General features: G+C 37.6%; 7 protein-coding genes across 7 annotated transcripts; 5 read left to right on the forward strand and 2 right to left on the reverse strand.

The window, feature by feature from the left end:
• Positions 1 to 105: 105 nt before the first annotated feature.
• Positions 106 to 802, forward strand: RO3G_05989 (uncharacterized protein; the record flags this gene model as incomplete). The annotated part of the gene is made up of 3 exons (XM_067660579.1): positions 106 to 376; positions 560 to 729; positions 770 to 802. The coding sequence occupies 3 exons, from the start codon at positions 106 to 108 to the stop codon at positions 800 to 802; spliced, it is 474 nt and encodes a 157-aa protein (XP_067516680.1).
• A 2,409-nt stretch (positions 803 to 3,211) lies between these two features.
• Positions 3,212 to 5,138, forward strand: RO3G_05990 (uncharacterized protein; the record flags this gene model as incomplete). The annotated part of the gene is made up of 5 exons (XM_067660580.1): positions 3,212 to 3,351; positions 3,400 to 3,661; positions 3,716 to 3,782; positions 3,834 to 4,703; positions 4,765 to 5,138. 5 exons carry the CDS (start codon positions 3,212 to 3,214, stop codon positions 5,136 to 5,138), a joined length of 1,713 nt encoding a protein of 570 aa, XP_067516681.1.
• A 559-nt stretch (positions 5,139 to 5,697) lies between these two features.
• On the forward strand, positions 5,698 to 7,521 carry RO3G_05991 (uncharacterized protein; the record flags this gene model as incomplete). The annotated part of the gene is made up of 8 exons (XM_067660581.1): positions 5,698 to 5,925; positions 5,983 to 6,424; positions 6,489 to 6,581; positions 6,632 to 6,807; positions 6,861 to 6,950; positions 6,999 to 7,115; positions 7,176 to 7,297; positions 7,455 to 7,521. 8 exons carry the CDS (start codon positions 5,698 to 5,700, stop codon positions 7,519 to 7,521), a joined length of 1,335 nt encoding a protein of 444 aa, XP_067516682.1.
• A 281-nt stretch (positions 7,522 to 7,802) lies between these two features.
• RO3G_05992 (uncharacterized protein) lies at positions 7,803 to 10,408 on the forward strand (the record flags this gene model as incomplete). The annotated part of the gene is made up of 8 exons (XM_067660582.1): positions 7,803 to 8,216; positions 8,269 to 8,315; positions 8,379 to 8,445; positions 8,494 to 8,560; positions 8,624 to 8,790; positions 8,841 to 8,985; positions 9,040 to 9,648; positions 9,708 to 10,408. 8 exons carry the CDS (start codon positions 7,803 to 7,805, stop codon positions 10,406 to 10,408), a joined length of 2,217 nt encoding a protein of 738 aa, XP_067516683.1.
• A 672-nt stretch (positions 10,409 to 11,080) lies between these two features.
• Positions 11,081 to 14,052, reverse strand: RO3G_05993 (uncharacterized protein; the record flags this gene model as incomplete). Its single annotated transcript, XM_067660583.1, has 3 exons — positions 11,081 to 11,128; positions 11,186 to 13,832; positions 13,886 to 14,052. The coding sequence occupies 3 exons, from the start codon at positions 14,050 to 14,052 to the stop codon at positions 11,081 to 11,083; spliced, it is 2,862 nt and encodes a 953-aa protein (XP_067516684.1).
• A 459-nt stretch (positions 14,053 to 14,511) lies between these two features.
• Positions 14,512 to 17,021, forward strand: RO3G_05994 (uncharacterized protein; the record flags this gene model as incomplete). The annotated part of the gene is made up of 7 exons (XM_067660584.1): positions 14,512 to 14,653; positions 14,709 to 14,896; positions 14,944 to 15,857; positions 15,912 to 16,170; positions 16,221 to 16,505; positions 16,558 to 16,805; positions 16,859 to 17,021. The coding sequence occupies 7 exons, from the start codon at positions 14,512 to 14,514 to the stop codon at positions 17,019 to 17,021; spliced, it is 2,199 nt and encodes a 732-aa protein (XP_067516685.1).
• A 69-nt stretch (positions 17,022 to 17,090) lies between these two features.
• Positions 17,091 to 18,044, reverse strand: RO3G_05995 (serine/threonine-protein kinase pef1; the record flags this gene model as incomplete). The annotated part of the gene is made up of 1 exon (XM_067660585.1): positions 17,091 to 18,044. The coding sequence occupies one exon, from the start codon at positions 18,042 to 18,044 to the stop codon at positions 17,091 to 17,093; it is 954 nt and encodes a 317-aa protein (XP_067516686.1).
• Between the last annotated feature and the right edge of the window lie 313 nt (positions 18,045 to 18,357).

The following is an 18,357-nucleotide window of genomic DNA, read 5'->3' on the forward strand; positions in this document are numbered from 1 at the left end:
TATCGTAGCAGTTGCTCTCCTATGAAAGTTTCTTATAATTAAAATTTTTGATTTACCAATCAACTTATTCGCAGGTACATACTTTTAGTGACAACAATATTTAAAATGTCCTCCTCATCCATCAACACTTTTCAATACCTTTTCGCTCAAAGAAACGCCCCCGAATATGCTAATGAACCTTTAGTCAATATCCAGTTTGCAGACGAAATGAAATTTGAAGTTTGGTATGCCAATGTTGCTATTCGTCATATCAATTGGATCAAACGTCAAATTTATGTTAATAAGAGAAATGCTGCTGCTACTTCCCATATTCTCAAAGAGGCATTGATAGCTTGTTTGTTGCCAAAGGAGACGCGTTATTTCATATGTAATCATGGTAGAAAAAAGCAGTAAAGAAAGAAGCAACTAACGTACTAGTATCAGAAGGTTTACCTTTTGGTGAAGCATCTGAATCAAATGAAGTGCCTATTAAAAAAAATGAGAATAACAAAAAACCTTCACTTAAAGTCAATTGCCCTACAAAAATCACTCGAACCATTTTTTAACGGTACTGTCACAGCTGAATACGAATGGCAACATGCTTCTCATGATACCTTAGCTACTCTTGAGTTGGCCTCATCGCGTTTGATCAATGCCATAAAAAATTGGATTCATCAGCAAGTTGGTTCTAACAAAGACTGGAAGGCAAACAAGGTCACTCTTCGTCTTTCCGAACAGCACTTGGATACTGTAAGTCATTCAATAAAATATACAAAAACCTTTACAATAGCTGACAAGCACCTATAGCGTACATTTAATATGACATGTCAGAAGCGTTTTCAAGAATTCCTGCTGGCTTACTTGTTCGTTATTCTGATGTCCAGAATGTTGTTCTTGAAAAAATAAATAATATGTCAAGAAAAAGCCCTAAGGATATGGTGAATATTCGTTTGTGGATGGAAGAAATGCGTGAAAACAAGCTTCACTCAATCTTGTTTTCCGTCGATTCAGACACAAACGGTACATTTCTTGTTTCATGTATCTCTCCTTTTCTTCTTCATCCAAATATCTAATCATCACCATCTCATTGTATTCGTTAACAATATTTCCAGTATTATCGATGATCATGGTGGTATTGGATTGTTTTGTAGGAAAATAATGGACATTTTCAAGGTTATGCTCAATTGAATGTCTGTTAGATGTTGTAGTCAAGCTATTGTATGGATTAAAAGAAACAACTGTGTGACAATAAGCAAAGATGGATCCCACTTCCTCCAAAAAATAACGATCCAGCTATCCTTTACAAGAAAAGAATATTTGCTTATGGCGATAGCTCTTTTTCTACATCTATGAAAGAAGAATTCCCTACTCCTACTACACGTATTACTGATGCTATTAAGAAGATGCCAAAGGATTAACAAGGGAAAACTGTGCTCATCTATGTTACTGAAGCTTTTACTAGTCAAACATACAATCAATGCAAAACCAAAAACTTTGCAAATACTATTTTAGCCGGATCAAAACAAAAAGTTCATGCTATCCTCAAGTGTAACCCTTTGTAGTATGGTTTAGAATCGTGATTTGGTGACTACCAGAAACATACATAATATGTTTACGTACATGTCACAATATAATAATGAAAGCCCTTCCGAATACATGAATCCTGTTTCTTTTGAGGAAAATATAAGAACTCCATAGCGGGTTCCGACTCATTGTCTAGCAAGTAAGTTATATATAATATTTTTTTATGATAATCTTTTAGTAACATTCACTTGATGTATTTATATAATATAGCATCTCCCTTTTATTTTTACTGCTTGTTCTATCTCGAACTACCTCAATTTTCTCATATCAATTATTAGAAAAATTTCGCTACTTGCTTTCCAAAATACTTTATCATTTTTCTCCAAATAATTTTTTATTTTTCCTAAAAATATGAAAAGTACAGTAGAATGACTCTTTTGAGCTCAAGCATCTTTAGCATCAAAAATTACTCCCCCACTTTCACTTTATTCCAGAAAATGACTTTTGAATTGGTTGTCCTAGAGCTCACACTAGTGTCTGTGACATGTCTTTCGCTATTTATTTTCCTTTTACTTTTTTTTTTTTTTTTGGCTTTGATCCCAAAGGATTTCTTTTTATTCCCTTGAACTCCTTTTTTTTTTATTCATATAAAAAGGCTTAAAGAGATTTACCATTGAGTTTTTCTATTTGAAAAAAAAAAAAAAAAAAAGAGAACGCAGACCCTTTTGATCCAAAGAAGAATAAGAAACAAAAGAGAAAAGGTGTTTTTGTTATGTGATAAAACAAGTTAAAAAATGAGAAAGGGCTTTTTTTTTTTTTAAAAAAAAAAAAAAAAAACTTGACCAAAAAAGAATGTACAAGTCATACATAAACAGTTTGTGATATTTCTTTTATGGTTTAGACTGATACAAAAAGATATAAATTTCTTTTTCTTTTCTTTTTTTTTTTTCTTTCTCTTTTTCTTTATTTTAATGAGATATGATTTGCTTTGCGGTTGATTCAAAGTATATGTCCATACTTTGCATTTGAATAGATAATGCTTTGATAAGCACTTTATAGAAGAGTAGAATTTATTTTAATCATCATTAATCTTTCTTTTAATTGCATGCTGTAAATACGGAGTGATGCGCCGTGATTTTAAAGATCTGATAAAAAATTTTTTCTTTCCTCATTTTTTTTTTTTTTTTTTTTTTTTTTTTTGCTAACCAGTCAAATCCGCAAACCTCACAACTATAGAAGGTATAAGTGATAGAAGTGAGTAGTTACCTTATTTCTCAAAGTAAGATTACTTTTAAGAGTTACACGATCCACTTGCTAAGATTTTTTTTTTTTGGAAACCATGCTTGCAAGAATAATCCACAAGTGAAGGAAAATAACGGAAATCAAATGTATCACAATAGTAAGTCATTCTTCTTTTCATTCTTTCCTTTGCACTTTTACATGTCTAAAACAAACTGTAAATAATAAAAGGATGACAATGTACTCCTCTCCTTCTCTTTGTTCCCAAAATCATGACACCTGTCATCGTAAACAGAATATGGGCCACTGTGGGGAAACAAAGGATTGATGTTGCACAGCTGCTGAAAAAAAATCTGATAAAGCCTGTCACACAAAGATGAAAAAGAACTCTGAGAAATATCAGATCAAAAATATATAAAGTGAGGAAAAAAAAAGTCCTTTGCATTTTTTCTTTTTTCTCTAAAAAGACATGGAGTCCAAATCGATCAAAGAAGCGGAAGATCACAATGAATTTCGAAAATCATTGGAAGGTAAACCTTATGGTGTTCAAAAAGTGATGCTCATGAAGAAACTGGGTCATAAATGGGACAAGGCGGCTGTGATTGCAGGGTAAGAGGAGGATGATCATTGTATATAGTGTAGCTCATGTCTTTAAAGTATCGTGTTGATTGCTTGGGCCAAGAACTGGGAAGGCAATGTTGTTTATTCTGCATCGACGTATATTACTAGTTATTTTGACGCCTTGAATCTTGCAAGTCTTATTAATGTTGTATTGTATATCGTCGAAACTGCCTTGCTGCCGTTTTATGCAAAATTTGCCGATATGATCGGTAGAACAGAAGGTTTTGCGGTTTCTATCTTTTTTTATGTTCTTTCTGGTATTGTACAAGCTGTTGCGCCCAACTTTGATACTTTAGTTGTAGGTTTCTATTTTTGTTGTATTGATCGAAAATTAATCTTGATGCGTGTATAGGGAGGACAAGTGATTTATGCTTTGGGTATCACTGGTGTGGGTATCTTGGGTCATGTTCTCATTGCTGGTATATATCACATTTGTATAGACAACCTCATTTTCTAATCCGACAGTCTAGATATCACAACCTCAGTCAATCGTGGTTTATTTCAAGCTTTTTATGATTTCCCTGCGATTATCAATATCTTTGTTGCTCCTATTGTCGGTGAAGCGCTTGTGAAGGCCAATGCCTGGAGATGGGCTTATTCCATGATTTGCTTCTGTATCACTGCAACAGCCATTCCACTCATGACTGGTTTAGTCCGTCTTGAATCCACCATCAAGAAATCAGACTTGATGCCACAGAAAAGTCAAGAGAAAAGTACGCTGTTTGAGAAAATAAAGTGGTTCTGTCATGAATTAGATGTAGTTGGTAGCTTGCTGTTTATTGGTGCGCTTTGTATGATTTTGCTGCCACTGGTGCTTGCTACGGGTTATTGGGGAGGTTGGAACTCACCAACTACGATCGGATCGCTTGTGGGTGGTGTTGTGTGTGCCGGTGTATTTTGTGTATGGGAATGGAAAATGGCAACAAAGCCGATGGTACCGCTTGGCAGATGGACTACATGGACGCCCATCGCAGGTGTACTTTGTTGTGCAACCGTCAGCGTCTTTCATGCCTCCAACTGGACATATCACATCACCTATCTTCAAATCTCTCGTAGACTTTCAATCACAACCTCCACTTTTATCGATCGCAGTTATGATGCCATATTTTTGGTTGCTCAAATCCTTTCTGGTTATCTGATGAGACGATTCAAGGTCTATCGTCCTATTGTCTTTGCTGGACTTGCCTTGCTCATGCTTGGTATCGGGCTCATGATTCCTTCTCGTTTCCCAACATCACCTCTAGGTTTCGTTGTTATCACTCAATTGATTGCTGGTTGCGGTGCTGGATTCATTTATGTACCTATTTTAGTTGCCGTCCAAAGCTCTGTCCCAGAACCAGGTAAATCAAACAAACAAACAAAAAGGTTTCATTAAATTAAATACTGATTTGTTCATGTCAGATATTGCTATTGTCACTGCTCTTTTCCAAATTGGTGGTACGATTGCAACTAGTATTGGTTCTTCTGTTGCAGGCGCTATTTGGAATAACATGCTCCCTACAGAATTGGCCAAACATGTTCCAGGAGAATATGATGCAGCATCCATCCTGGGCGATATCACCTATATTAATGCACTTCCAGAAGATCAGTATGATGGTACAGTCGTTGCCTATGGTAACGTTCAGAGAATTCTATCAATTGCTTCTCTTGGTATTGCTGTGCTTGCCTTTATCTTCTTTTTGGGTATGCGTGGATTCACTTTATCAGAAGAAGAAGACACAAAAGATGAACATCTTGATGAAAAATCCACTGAAATTATCAATGAAAAATTATAAATCTCTAAAAGTATATAACCTCTCTTCATTTATTTAATTTATACTATCACCTAATTATTCTTATTAATAAATCAAATTATTATTCACCGCTCGTGTTCATACCCGTATGCTTCTTTCAAAAAGTTGCACACAGCGGCGCTATTTTCTTTTGATCATATTTTATAATTGAAATAAAACGTTTTTACTTGATGAAAAATACATTTGAGTTTATAAAGTTTATTCTTCTAGTACAACCACTAGTTGTTTACGCATAGTGGTCTATGCGTCATCTTTTGGTTTTATTACCAGCTTTTTATAGATAAAACAACTCCTTGTCAACAGAAAAGGCCAAAAGCAGAAGTTTTAAAATTAAGCACTTAAGTCATCTATCAAAATATGTTCAGTGCGCTTTTGTTTCCCCCTAGAACAACTTAGCGAGTTTCGCAGCAATTTTTTTTTTTTCTGTTCAACAAAAATCAATCCAATCAGATAAGGTCGGAGACTACGACAGGCCAGGATCCCCACACACACCAAAACTGTCAAGCAAGCCACCTTTTTTCTTTCTTTTTCTTTCGAAACCATGTCAGCCTATAGAGCCTTATTGTCATCTTCTGTTCGATCCCGTGTGCCTGCTCCCACTGTGCGACGTTCTGTACGTCACTACAGCTCTCCTTTCAAGGTGTTTATGGACACATTAAAAGATCAGATGAAGAAAGACAAGGATATCAAAACCTTACAAGATGAAACGGGTCGATTGAATGACAGTGAAGCTTTAAAGAAGGCTAAAGAAATGTTTGAAAGAGCAAAGGTATAAGTGTGCTCGTTGACAATAGATAAAAAAAAAATAACCTACTGGATATCTTAGGCACAGCAATCAGCTCAACAAGAACGTTTGAAGCAAGCGACTGAAAAATTCACAGAGGTAGCAGGCAAAGTAGGTTCTCAAGTAAATGAATCATTCAAGAAGGCATCAGAGACCGAATTTGCCAAAGATACCTCTGAGAAAATCAAAAAGGCAGCAGAATCCATCAACAAGTCAGCTGAACCAATCAAGAAGAGTGCAGCAGTTGGCAAGCTTTCAGAATCTTTAAAGACAGTTGTCAAAGATGATAGTGGTAGATATAGTGGGTTTGTTGATAAGGAAACAAGACGTAAGATGCGTGAAGAGGCTCAAAAGCAAAGTGGTCAGCACTCCAAGGCAGCAGTCTCTGAAAACCCTGAGGCCGGTGCACAGATGGTTCTTCACAAAGATTCAAAGTGGAAAGAGAGCTGGACTAAATTTAAGGAAGATAGTCCTATCATGCAAGGTAACACAGTGAAAAGAATCAATGCATTCATTATGAGAACAGTAGATTTAAAACATACATTTAGGCATTTTCAGGGCAAGAAGAAATTACGAAGAGTCAGATAATCTGTTTATATCTTATACTCGTGCATTCACAGATCGTGTGTCTGACGCTTTTGGTATGTTTGTCTATGTTTTTTAACAACAGAAGACTAATGTCCATCTCTAGGTTCAATTTTTGAAGAATCAGATCAAGCACAAGCTATTCGTGCCTTCCAAGGCATCGATCCTACGTTCAACATGGATAAGTTTATGATTGATGCTCGTACATACATTGTTCCTGAGCTCATGGAAGCTTATTTAAAGGGTGATGTGGACACTTTGAAGTTATGGTGTTCAGAAGCTGTAAGTAAAAAAGAAATAATTATAACAACGCTTTTTAATAAAAAAAATCATAGACATACAATGTTTTAACAGCAGTCATTCAAGCCCAAATGCAGCAAGGTTTAATCAGTGACTGTAAAATTCAAGACTTGCGTGATATCGAGGTATAAAGAAGTACATGATGTGTTTGTTTGTCTAATGTCCAAATATAGTTGGTAGCAGCCAAAATTTTAGAAAATGATGTACCTGTCTTGGTCTTATCTTTCCGCACGCAAGAAATCATTGTATTCCGTAACGCCAAGAGCGGTGAGATTGTCTATGGAAAAGAGGTAAAAAAGAAGAACGAAAACAATAAAAAAATGTCGGAAAAACTCAACCAATCCGAATAGGATTTGATTGAACAAGTCACTTATGCTTGTGTATTGACTAAAGAGCCTGAAGATCTTCAAAATCCTATTACTAACGGCTGGAGAATCATTGATATGGCCAAGCATGACTCTAGACCTGTGTGGTAATCATTATGTATATATACTAGTAATAATAAAAAGAAAAACACCACCCCAACAATTAGAATACCTTAGAATCATTATGAAATGACTTTTTTTTATTACCATTATTAAGCATTTATATTTAGTATGTGTGTGTTCACAGTTTATATAATTGCATAGTGGCAACACAATCAAATTGTTTAACCATGAAACTGTGCCAATGATATCCACCGATCGATTAGTATAACGGGTAAGGTAAACATGGTTACGATGTACAACCACCTGACTGCCCGATTGGTCAAAATTAAATCATGCCATATACATTGTTATATCATTATAGCGGGGAGCATTATACCTTATTCTTTAAGAATGGTTGGCTCATATTCATTCCGGTAGCGGAGAGAAAGAAAAAGAAGGGGCTCTTTTTTATCACTCCACAAATAGGTTGATTTACTTATATAAGACCCAAAGGTTTTGTAGATTATATTTTAAATTTTGTCCACTGTTTTTTTTTTATTATTATCAAAAATGCATGTAGAGCAAATATCACGACATTCATTATCATCTCTGGATCTATCTTCCAACACATCAGAATCATCTTCGATCTGCTCCAATTCTTCATACACTTTACACCAAGTTCTTTCTAATCCCAAATTATTATGCTCATTTGAAGCCTTTCTTCGACAAACATGGTCTCATGAAAATTTATTATTTATTGAAGCTCTCAGTCAATTGAAACATGAGGATGATTCCAAGGCAGCAGAGGCATCTCTTCACAGAATTTACAAGACATTTTTAGCAAAAGGCTCACCTTTGGAATTAAATGTCACCACACAAGATAAAGTCAGACAAGATATTCAGGCAGTACAGTGGGCCATTGTAGATAAAGTAGATGCTGTGACTATTCTAGAAGAGACAGAGGCCCAAGTACTTGATATGCTGGTAATCATCATAAACAAGAACACGTAGATGATGACTTACATTGATGCTATAGAAACAAAAATTAGCGGACTTTACCCAGACAATAGATGTCCCAATTAGGTACGTTACACGGTGACACGGAATCACGGAAACAGGGGAAATCTAATATCCTTTTGTTCAAAGTAATATCAGCCCTACTCTCATTAAGAATAATCAGATACGTGTAGTCATTGTCGGTGGTGGATTTACTGTAAGCTTAACTCCTAATTACCTACCTTCTTACTAAGCAATCACACAGGGATTCACAGTCGCTTCCATCCTAGACCAAATGCCACGTTTTTATGTCACTTTAATTGATACGAAAGGTAAAACGAGAACATTTGAAGCCATAAACACGTGATATAGAAACCTTAAACCCAAGTTTTTAGACTCGTTTGAATATACACCCGGAATTGTCAAGAAGATTGTGAACCCAGATCAGACGAGTTCTTTAAGAGTGAGACATGATGCTTATGTGAGAAATGGACGGGTCATGATTGGTTATGCGGAAGAAATTCAAGATAATGGAAAAAGTATTATGGTCAATAATGAATTGGTAAGTGATAATATATACACATGCGATGGAATACTGAAATAGAAAATTAGATTTCTTTTGATTATCTTGTTGTTGCAACAGGAAGTTCTTATTCATCTCAGCTTAAATCCTCAGATACATCTTCTTTATATCGTATGTCAGGACTAGAAGAAACGTATCTTGAATTACTCAAGGCTCGCCGTGTATTGATCATTGGTAAAATCAACATATGCTTCACTCGTCAAGAATTAATTTGCTTTTTTACTCTAGGTGGAGGATTAGTAGGTTGTGAATTGGCCTCTGAAATATCCCAGCATCAATTCCCTGGTGCTTATCCTAAAAAACACGTTACCCTCATCGATTCACATCCAAATGTGGTAAATCGAAGTGACACACGTCAGCAAAACATGGCGCATAAGTACCTTGAAGAACTCGGGGTCGAAATTGTTTGTAATGAAAAGATCATTGACTTTGATTCGACTGGTGAAAACTCTTATTTGGGTTCGAGCGGACGCACGTACAGCAATTATGATAAAGTCTTCTTTGCTACAGGGACTCGGCCCAATGCGGGTCTCTTTACAAACAGCACGACTGACAGTTCTCTGGATGACTGCATTGATGCCTGGGGAAGGATACGCGTGAAACCAACGCTTCAGATCGACCACTGGCGATATGATCATATCTTTGCAGGTGGTGATGTGACAAATGTAGTAGAAGAAAAGACGGGTTATGCAGCTACGATCTCTGGTGTCTGTATTGCTCGAAACATCTGTCGTCTTGTCAAAGGAAAAGCTCCTTTAAAACAGGGGAGTAAAGGGACCTTGCCTGCACCTGGTAGGCCCTTGCACGGTATACTTGAACATGGCGGTATCGGAAAACGTAAGTGAATGACCGCTCTCAAAACACAATTAAACTCACGACATGATGTGCTTGTATAGAAAACTTGAACACAATCAAAAAGAAGTTTTCCTTCTTGAATCCTTCTTGGGCTGCTCTTAAATACTTTGATGAACAGCAGTTTTTACGTATTGTACAAGGTCAAGGTTCGATTCATTCTTCTCAAGTTTTAGGAAGATTTCCTCGAAAGTTAGACTTGCCTGGTGGTAGCACTAGGCTGCACAGACAGTTCACGGGTTCTAGATCATACAGCAACCTCTCAAAAACATTGTGTTCTCATGCAACCACCACGCTCTCTCGTCAAAGCAGTAACAGCTCACGGCCCCATCGTGATCAAACGTCACTCAAATCAACCTCATGGATCAGTCGACGTACAACAAGCGAAAGTACATTGAGATCCTCTAGCGGCTCACGTCCAGTGAGTCCGACGGGTTCACTTGTACCTGTGCAAGAAGATGAAAAGACAATGCAGTCTCTAGAAGGCATCCTCTATGAACACTTTACTTATGGAGGTGAAGTGATCAAACTCTTTGACGAAGAAATTCCTAGCTCACCAAGGCCTTCAGCAAGTAGTCCTATTAAACGTGAGCCTCTGATGGTTTACAACCAAGGTTTTCAACTATCACCACCACCACCTAAAAGAAGAGCTAGCTTAACCTCTTCACTCAAATCATTAAGCTTCTGTAACGAGCATTCACTTTCCAAGAGTTCTTCCTTTTCATCGATTGTACACAAAGTATAATAAGGTTATATCTATGTCGGGAGGTTATTATGATATGATTTCACTTTTATTCTTTTCACTCCTTCATTGCATCACATGATTTTTATTTACTACTCCACTCCTTCCCGCTCTTTCTTATTTATGGACATTTGTGTATATTTTCTTCATTAATGAACTTCTTTTTATATCATGTATTATAGATTAACTACTAAAAAAAAAAAACGCTATAGACTTTCCTAATAAAACATTTTGAAGATTATGTCATTTTGGTTGGGGGAAATTAATAAAAAAAATTATCGCGCCATTTTTTTTTTTGCATCTTTTTATGTAAGCCGAGTTGCTCCCTGCACTTTTTATGGATTATTCGTGTTCAGGGTTCACTTGTAATACAGGCAATCTTGATAGCAAATGAAGTATGGGTTTAGCTTTTTCTGCATAAAGTAATACCAATAAACTTTATCACTTTGACATCTTCTAAAGGCAACATAGTACTCTCTGTGTCATCATGGACATCCTCTCTCAAAGAGTCTGTGAATTGAATCCTAAAACCTGGGGCGTTTTTAAAAAAAGCGGGGCTCCTTAATTAGGATTACTAAGAATGGCAATAAACAACCTTTACGTCAGTTTCCTGCCAAAAATAAGCGTGTATTCTTTATTATAAACACAAAGCAAAAGATTCATTTCCTTTTAAAATTAATGTTGTGGTTCACTACCACTCAAGATCTGTGCTGCTTGATTTGTCTAAAGAAAGAAGTTAAAGTATACTTTTTTACTATTGTTGTTGTTGTTGCTTCTTACCTGGGCTGAAGAAAGTCTTCTGACTTCATGAGGGTTCATCGACATATTCTTATTTAAACCCAACAAACGTCGTCCAAAATTCCTAGGCCTCGAGACACGAAGGGAGTGAGTACGGTTCGCGTAATATCGAGCGGATCCAGAAGTAAGTGAGGAACTTCTCGACTGACTTTCAACAGGAGACTTGTGCTTAAAGACTCTTTGCATTCCAAACTTAATCAGATCCATTGGCGTAAACCAAATAAAATTCCAAATCCAAACGATACCAGCCCATCCCCAACCACAGCCTGTGAGTTGGGTAAAGGGCCAATCGGCATAGACAGAGATAAAGGTAGCCACGAGTTGAGCAATGACAAAGGCAGATATTAAAAGGATCGAGGGTCGCTCAAAAAAGAACCAACTGCGTGAACGTGTGATGAAGATCAGAGCTTGGGATATGGTGGATACTTGAAGATAGATGATAGAGTGTAGTAGATGGTTATTAGGGTTGTCGAATGTTTGACGACCAAAATGTGTTTGAAAGAAAGAGGTCTTGAAGATCACAGCAAAGAAGATGACAGTGGACGCAGCAAGATAAAGACCGTATACAATGGCATATGAAAAAATCTCAAACAGGTTCCACTGATCTGGGAAAGGGGAAGGACGTACACGATCGGTCGAGATGGTCATAATCGTACCGTCATTGAGAACAGCCAAGATGAGGACCATAAAAGGAGGAAAATTGAATTGGAAGGCAAAGACCATGATGGCAAAACCTACAACGACACGAATCGTAACTGAGCAAGTGTAGATGGAGTAATTTCGCATGCGTTGAAAGATTTGTCGAGAATGGATGAGGGCTTCAATGATGACCGAAAGACCAGGTTCGGTCAAGACGATATCAGCAGCAGAGCGTGCAGCATCTGTGGCATCAGCAACAGCGATACCCACATTTGATTTGGAGAGAGCAGGTGCGTCATTGACACCATCGCCAGTCATGGCGCACATATGACCCATACCTTGAAGACGCTCAACGATTTCAAATTTGTGCTCAGGGTAGACACCAGCAAAACCATCCGCGCCCAAGACGAGTTCATCCAATGTACTGTATCCAGAGCCTGGGGGAGGGCCTTCTTTGAGAGTGGTGGACAAGAACATGTTGTCACCCATACCAAGGCGACGACCTGTTTCTTTTGCTATAGCCAACTGATCACCTGTGATCATCTTGACCTGTACTCCCAAGGCAATCGCACGATCGATCGTGTCTTTTGTATCCAAGCGGGGCGGGTCATAGATAGGCAAGAGGCCAATTAAGCGAAAACCACTTCCTTGACTTTCAGGTGTCTCGATATCTTCCTCAATGGCGACCGCAAGAGCACGAAGACCACGACGAGCAAACTCATCTACAGCCTCGTACAAGGCAGCAGCCTGTTCTTCCGTCTTTTCGCGCGTACAGAGATCCAAGATGAAATTGGACATGCCTTTGGTAGCTCGAAAGATCTTGCCTTGATGGCGGTAAGTGATTTCGGTACGTTTATTGGTCGGATTGAAAGGTTCAAAATGTAATTCTTCAATGTCTTCTCTTGCCAGCTTTGGATCATTCAGTGAGTTCACTACGCAGAAATCGATAGCATCCTGATTTTCGGTACGAGAGGCATAGGCAGAGATGCGAAGGATGGTATCTTGATCAAATTCAGCAAAGGTTTTTATTGTGGGCTTATCAACAATCAGCCTGTTGAGTGTAAGGGTACCCGTCTTATCTGAGCATAGGATCGTGACAGCCGCCATCTCTTCAATAGCAGTGATACGTGTGACGACAGCCTTGTGTTCTGCCAGTTGCTTTGCACCAATAGCCAGGGTGACAGAAAGAACAGTAGGCATCGCGATAGGAATACCACCGATCAGCAAGACAAGGATATTGTCAATACCATCACGGTAGGCGTAGTGAAACCGAGGATACATGACCAAAATCTCGAGAATGACAAAGAGACCGATACTGCAAAGACAAAAATTTCCAATCTTGGCCAAGATGGATTGCAAGTGACCCATTTCATCTCCAGCATCGCCCATCAATCTAGCCGCACGACCAAAAAAAGTGTTTAGAGCAGTTGCAATCACCACCGCCTCGGCCTCTCCTTGTTTGACAGTCGCACCTGAAAAGATTTCCTCTCCAGCTTCTTTACTCACCGGTAGGGACTCACCCGTCAATGCTGACTGATCGATCGACACTGAGCCGTGGGCAGAGATCAAGCGAGCATCGGCAGGCACAATGTCTCCAAGTTTGATGCTAATCACGTCGCCAGGCACGAGGCTGGATGCCTCCATGGTTTGCCATTTGCCGTCTCGTTTGACTTTACATTCCGGAGCAAGTGATTCCATCAAGGCCTTTACTGCATTTCCCGCTTGGCGTTCCTCCAAGAAGCCAATGATGGAGTTGGCAAGCAATAAAAGGACAATACCAATAAAATCCTCCCAATCGGGTGGTCTTCCTCCACCGTTGGAGAGCGCAATGGCCACGATCGCAGCGGCTTCCATGACCCAGGAAAGCGGGTTCCACATAAATCCCAAGAACTGAAGGATTGGATTCACTTCTTTGTTTTCAATTCGATTGTAGCCAAATTTTTTGATGCGACAGGCAGCTTCATCTGAAGTCAAGCCTTCTGTCGTAGTTCTATAGATTGATGTGAACAAAAAAAAAAGAGATAGGCGTATACGATTATTTACTGCAAGAGAACAAAGACATCACCAGGCTCCATAGTTGACAAGTCATATTTGTCTTTATCATAAAGTTCATCTACTGTCAATTGTTGTACAGCAGGTAAATCCTGATTAGGTTTATGCTTCTCAACTGTCACCTCCGAAAATTCTGATGACGGTGGTTTTTCAGCCATGAAAAGAAATAAGAATAAAAAAAAAGAGTAGACTTTGCTTTCTTTTTCTTTTTTTTTTTTTTTTTTTTTTTTTTTTTGTATCCCTTTTATATCACACGCATAAAAAAGACGCACGAATTTTTGAATGTGTGATACAAATGGGGTTTTTATCTTAATTTGGTAATCATGTATCTTTACGAGACAGAAACCATTGAGAGACAACAAGGGCGGAGAATCGAAATATACCGTCACTTTTCCCACAAGAATGAGAAACACAAAATTTTTTTTGGAAAGGGTTTAATACATTATTACTTTCAATGCATGAAGAAGAGGAAGAGATTATTGATATTGGCCAAGATGAAGAACAAGAGTAATAAAAAAATATGAAAAATATATTTTATTCTAAAGTATTCATATAGTAGTAATGGACAAATAAACACTCAAAATATATCCGACACTTTTGTAGATGAATCGCTCTTAATGATTGATCAAGAAATGGATTCAGAATCGCGTCAATTGATTGAACAAATGCTTGCAGAAGAAGAATTTTATTATGGAAAAAATCATAGCTCAATACCAAAAAAAAAGCAAAGTGATTTTGAACCACCCAAAAAGAAGAAAGGTTTAAATGGTTTTTTTTCTAGTGTACAGCAATGAAACTGATAAAATATACACAGGATTATCATCTGCCTCTCTACCTTCTCATAAAACAAGATGGAATAAGGAGGAGGACGATAAATTATTAGAGGCATTAGATAAATTTGGATATGGACATTGGAAGTTGATAGCTGAGTATGTAGGAACAAGAAATCGGTTACAGTGTAAGAACCATGCAAGACACCTCGCTTTAGCAGAAAAAATAAAGGTAAAAAAAAAAAAATTAATAATGTTTTACTAAATAAGCTTGTGCAGGTACCTGTGAAACAAGTTGAAATAAAAGAAACAGAAATAAAAGAAACAAACGAGAATAAGCAAGAAACCTATGAGGTATCAAATGAAACAAGAAAAGAAACAGAGACATTAAAAGAAGACAAACAAGAAGCCAAAACCAACGGCGAAACAATAAAAGACGAGAGAGAAGTGAAAGATAAAAACCAAACAGAGGACTATAAACAAGAAGCAGATGAAAACGAGCATAAAGTAAAAGACGATCAGCAAGGAGTGGATGTTGAGCCAAAGAAAGAGAATGATGAGGACGAAGATGAAGAGGATGATTTACTCGACATTGGGGACACAACAATCGAAGAGAACATGATCGAAAATGGCATGTCTCAAGAGATTAAAGCGGAAGAAGATGAGGAAATGACAGATGTCTCACAAGAAGAAGAATCTACAATGCATATCGCTGAAGAGCAAAAAGATACAAGTGTTTTTCAAAAAGAAACTATGTCGCCTGTTTCTCAAGAAGAAGACGTGGAAAACATGAATCATGACGCATTAGAGACAAAAGAGGTTATACCCGAAACAAATACCCCATTCGATAGATCTTACGTATCAGAAGAAGAAAAGAGACAGAATCCAGAATGGTTCAAACAAAAATACAGCAAGACACCTGATCGTTACCTCAAGATACGTAATCATATCATCGACTGCTGGTATCAGTGTAAGCCTCGCTATTTGACCAAGACACAGGCTAGAAAGGGATTAAAAGACTGTGGTGATGTGAATGCGATCGGACGCGTTCATTCTTGGCTGGAAAGTGTGGGTGCAATCAACGTGGATTGTGTGACGAATGCGCCCAGACCCCCCAAACGAGTGCCGCGTGAGATGTCTTTTGAAGAAGAAGACATATTTGATGCATCTGATCTGGTTGTGAATTATGATGGGTAAGAGTAATGACTGGTCTTTGTCTGCTTTTTTTTATTGATCGTGTTGAATAGACCAAGAAAAAGAAAAGTTCGAAATGAGCGCGGAGAATGGGTTGATCCAAAAGAGTTAGAAGGACGCGTTATTGAACATGGTGTAGAAATCCCACAAACGATAAAACCGAAAAGAGTGAAAAGAATGTTATTCCACCAACACTATTATACAGGTGATGATTTCAATAGAGGTTATGATCCATTTAGACTGGTGCCTACATCTTATTACAACGACATCGTATTACCTCCATTTGAAGTAGAAATTGTTAGTGATGCATTAGTAAGTTTTGTCTTATGGATCACTATTTTTTTTTAACTTTTGATGTGTAGCTCGTTATGGATTTTCACTCCCATTTAGCACATACGGAGATTATCGGTTTAATGGGTGGCAATTTTATCACAAAGTCAGGTACAAAGGTATTACAAGTTAAGAGTATATTTCCTTGCAAGAGCACAAGTACAGGTATACAATGTGAAATGGACCCTGCTTCAGAAATGAGAGCACGTGAAGTATTTGCCGAACAGGGCTATAACGTTGTTGGTTGGTATCACTCACATCCTACATTTGAGCCTCATCCAAGTATAAGAGATATAGAAAATCAAACTTCTTATCAGGTACATTGTGTTTGTTAGTATATATTCTTTTGGACTAACGTGTTTTGTAAAGACATTGTTTAGAGAAGAAGAAAGTGGGGATGAACCGTTTATTGGAGTGATAGTTACACCTTATGATGCTGAAATACAAAGCGATCACTCTCAATTTCAATATTTACATATAAGCAAAGAATGGAATGAATCTCATTCTTATCGTGTACCCTATGCATGCAAAAGAAGAGTTGAACAGTGTGAAGAAGTATCTGATTGTATATTGGATCAATTGAAAGCATTGATTGATGAATATAAAGACTATGAACAGTAAGTGCACATAATACATCCTATCAAAGGGAATTTTATTGAGTAGTGTATAGTAAAGTGGACATGACATCGCCTTTTGGAAAATCAACACGACTAGAAAAGTTATTGGATTCATTAAGAACTCATTTATTCATTAAAGCAGAACAAGAAGCACAGTTCATTGATAAAGTAAAAGAATTGGTGGAGAAAGAGTTCATGAAGCCTGAAAAAAATTAAAATGTATATAGTCCCCATTTGTAACATATATAATAACTACATAATAAACATTCCAATTTTGCTTCTTTTTTATTGTTCTGTATTATTATTACTACTGTTGCCATTACTGCTAAAATGATATCTCACTTCATTAAAGTAAGCATGTTCAAGAGCATCTTTTGCACTTATTCTCATCTGAGGTTGATATTGAAGCATTCGATTCAATAAGTCTATCCCAATTGGATCAATCGTTGTCAGTACTTGCGATATATGTTGAGGTGGATAAATCACTTGGGGTGGTTTGTATTCTGGAAACTGAGATATAGTAGGCCATGTCTGTTCTGTGGGTGTACCTAATAGTCTAAAGATCTTTTGCAACTGATCTTCATTCGTTGTGCCTGGAAACAATGGGCGCCCTGTATACATCTCCGCCATGATGCATCCCGCAGACCAAATATCAATCGAGGTCGAGTACATGCGCGATCCCAAGAGCACGTCTGGTGCACGATACCAAAGAGTCACTACCTCATTCGAGAAAGTATTGACCGGGATACCAAATGCACGAGCCAATCCAAAATCGCCTAGTTTCAGCTGAAGATGTTTGTTGATTAACAAATTTTGCGGCTTGAGATCTCTGTGAAGAACACGATTCTCGTGGCAATAAGCAATTCCTCTGAGAAGTTGGTACATGAACGATTTGATAATATTTACATCCAATGCACCGCGTGTAGCTCGCGCAGTCGAGTCCATGTGCTTTTTGAGGTCTTGGTCCATGTATTCAAATACAAGGCTCAACTTGCTTTCGGTGTGGATGATATCTTGCAGGCGTACAATGTTGGGGTGTTTTAGTTCTTTCATCAGTGAAATCTCACGAATTGCTGTGGATGGTGCTCCCTCCTCAGGGTCTAAATGAATCTCTTTTAAAGCAACAATCTCTCCTGTCGCTCTACTTTTTCCTTTATAAACTGTCGCATATGTGCCTTCGCCTAGCTTTTCTAATCGAGTATACCGTTGATCGGGTGGGTAATTACCTACTGAAGACATAGAGAAAATGAAAATAAAAAATATATACGAAAGAAAGAATAAGAGAAAAGGAGGAGTTTGGAATTTATTATGTTTTGCTTTTTTTTTGCGCATTGAAATTTCCCCTTTTATTGGTTTGCTTTTATTCTTTATATAGAAAAGTATTTTCTCTTCCAATAGCATATCATTGTTATGTCCTCTTTCTTTATTCAATTAAAGTATTTATACAGCAATAATCCTTTTGTTTTCCTTATATTTTGGTTGAAATGTAAACTTGTTTTTTATGCGAGTTACATAAAACTCCGATTTGGAGTATTTTTGTTGTTGTTATTGT

Source organism: Rhizopus delemar, genomic scaffold (genome assembly GCF_000149305.1).
Source record: "Rhizopus delemar RA 99-880 supercont3.4 genomic scaffold, whole genome shotgun sequence".
NCBI lineage: Eukaryota > Fungi > Mucoromycota > Mucoromycetes > Mucorales > Rhizopodaceae > Rhizopus > Rhizopus delemar.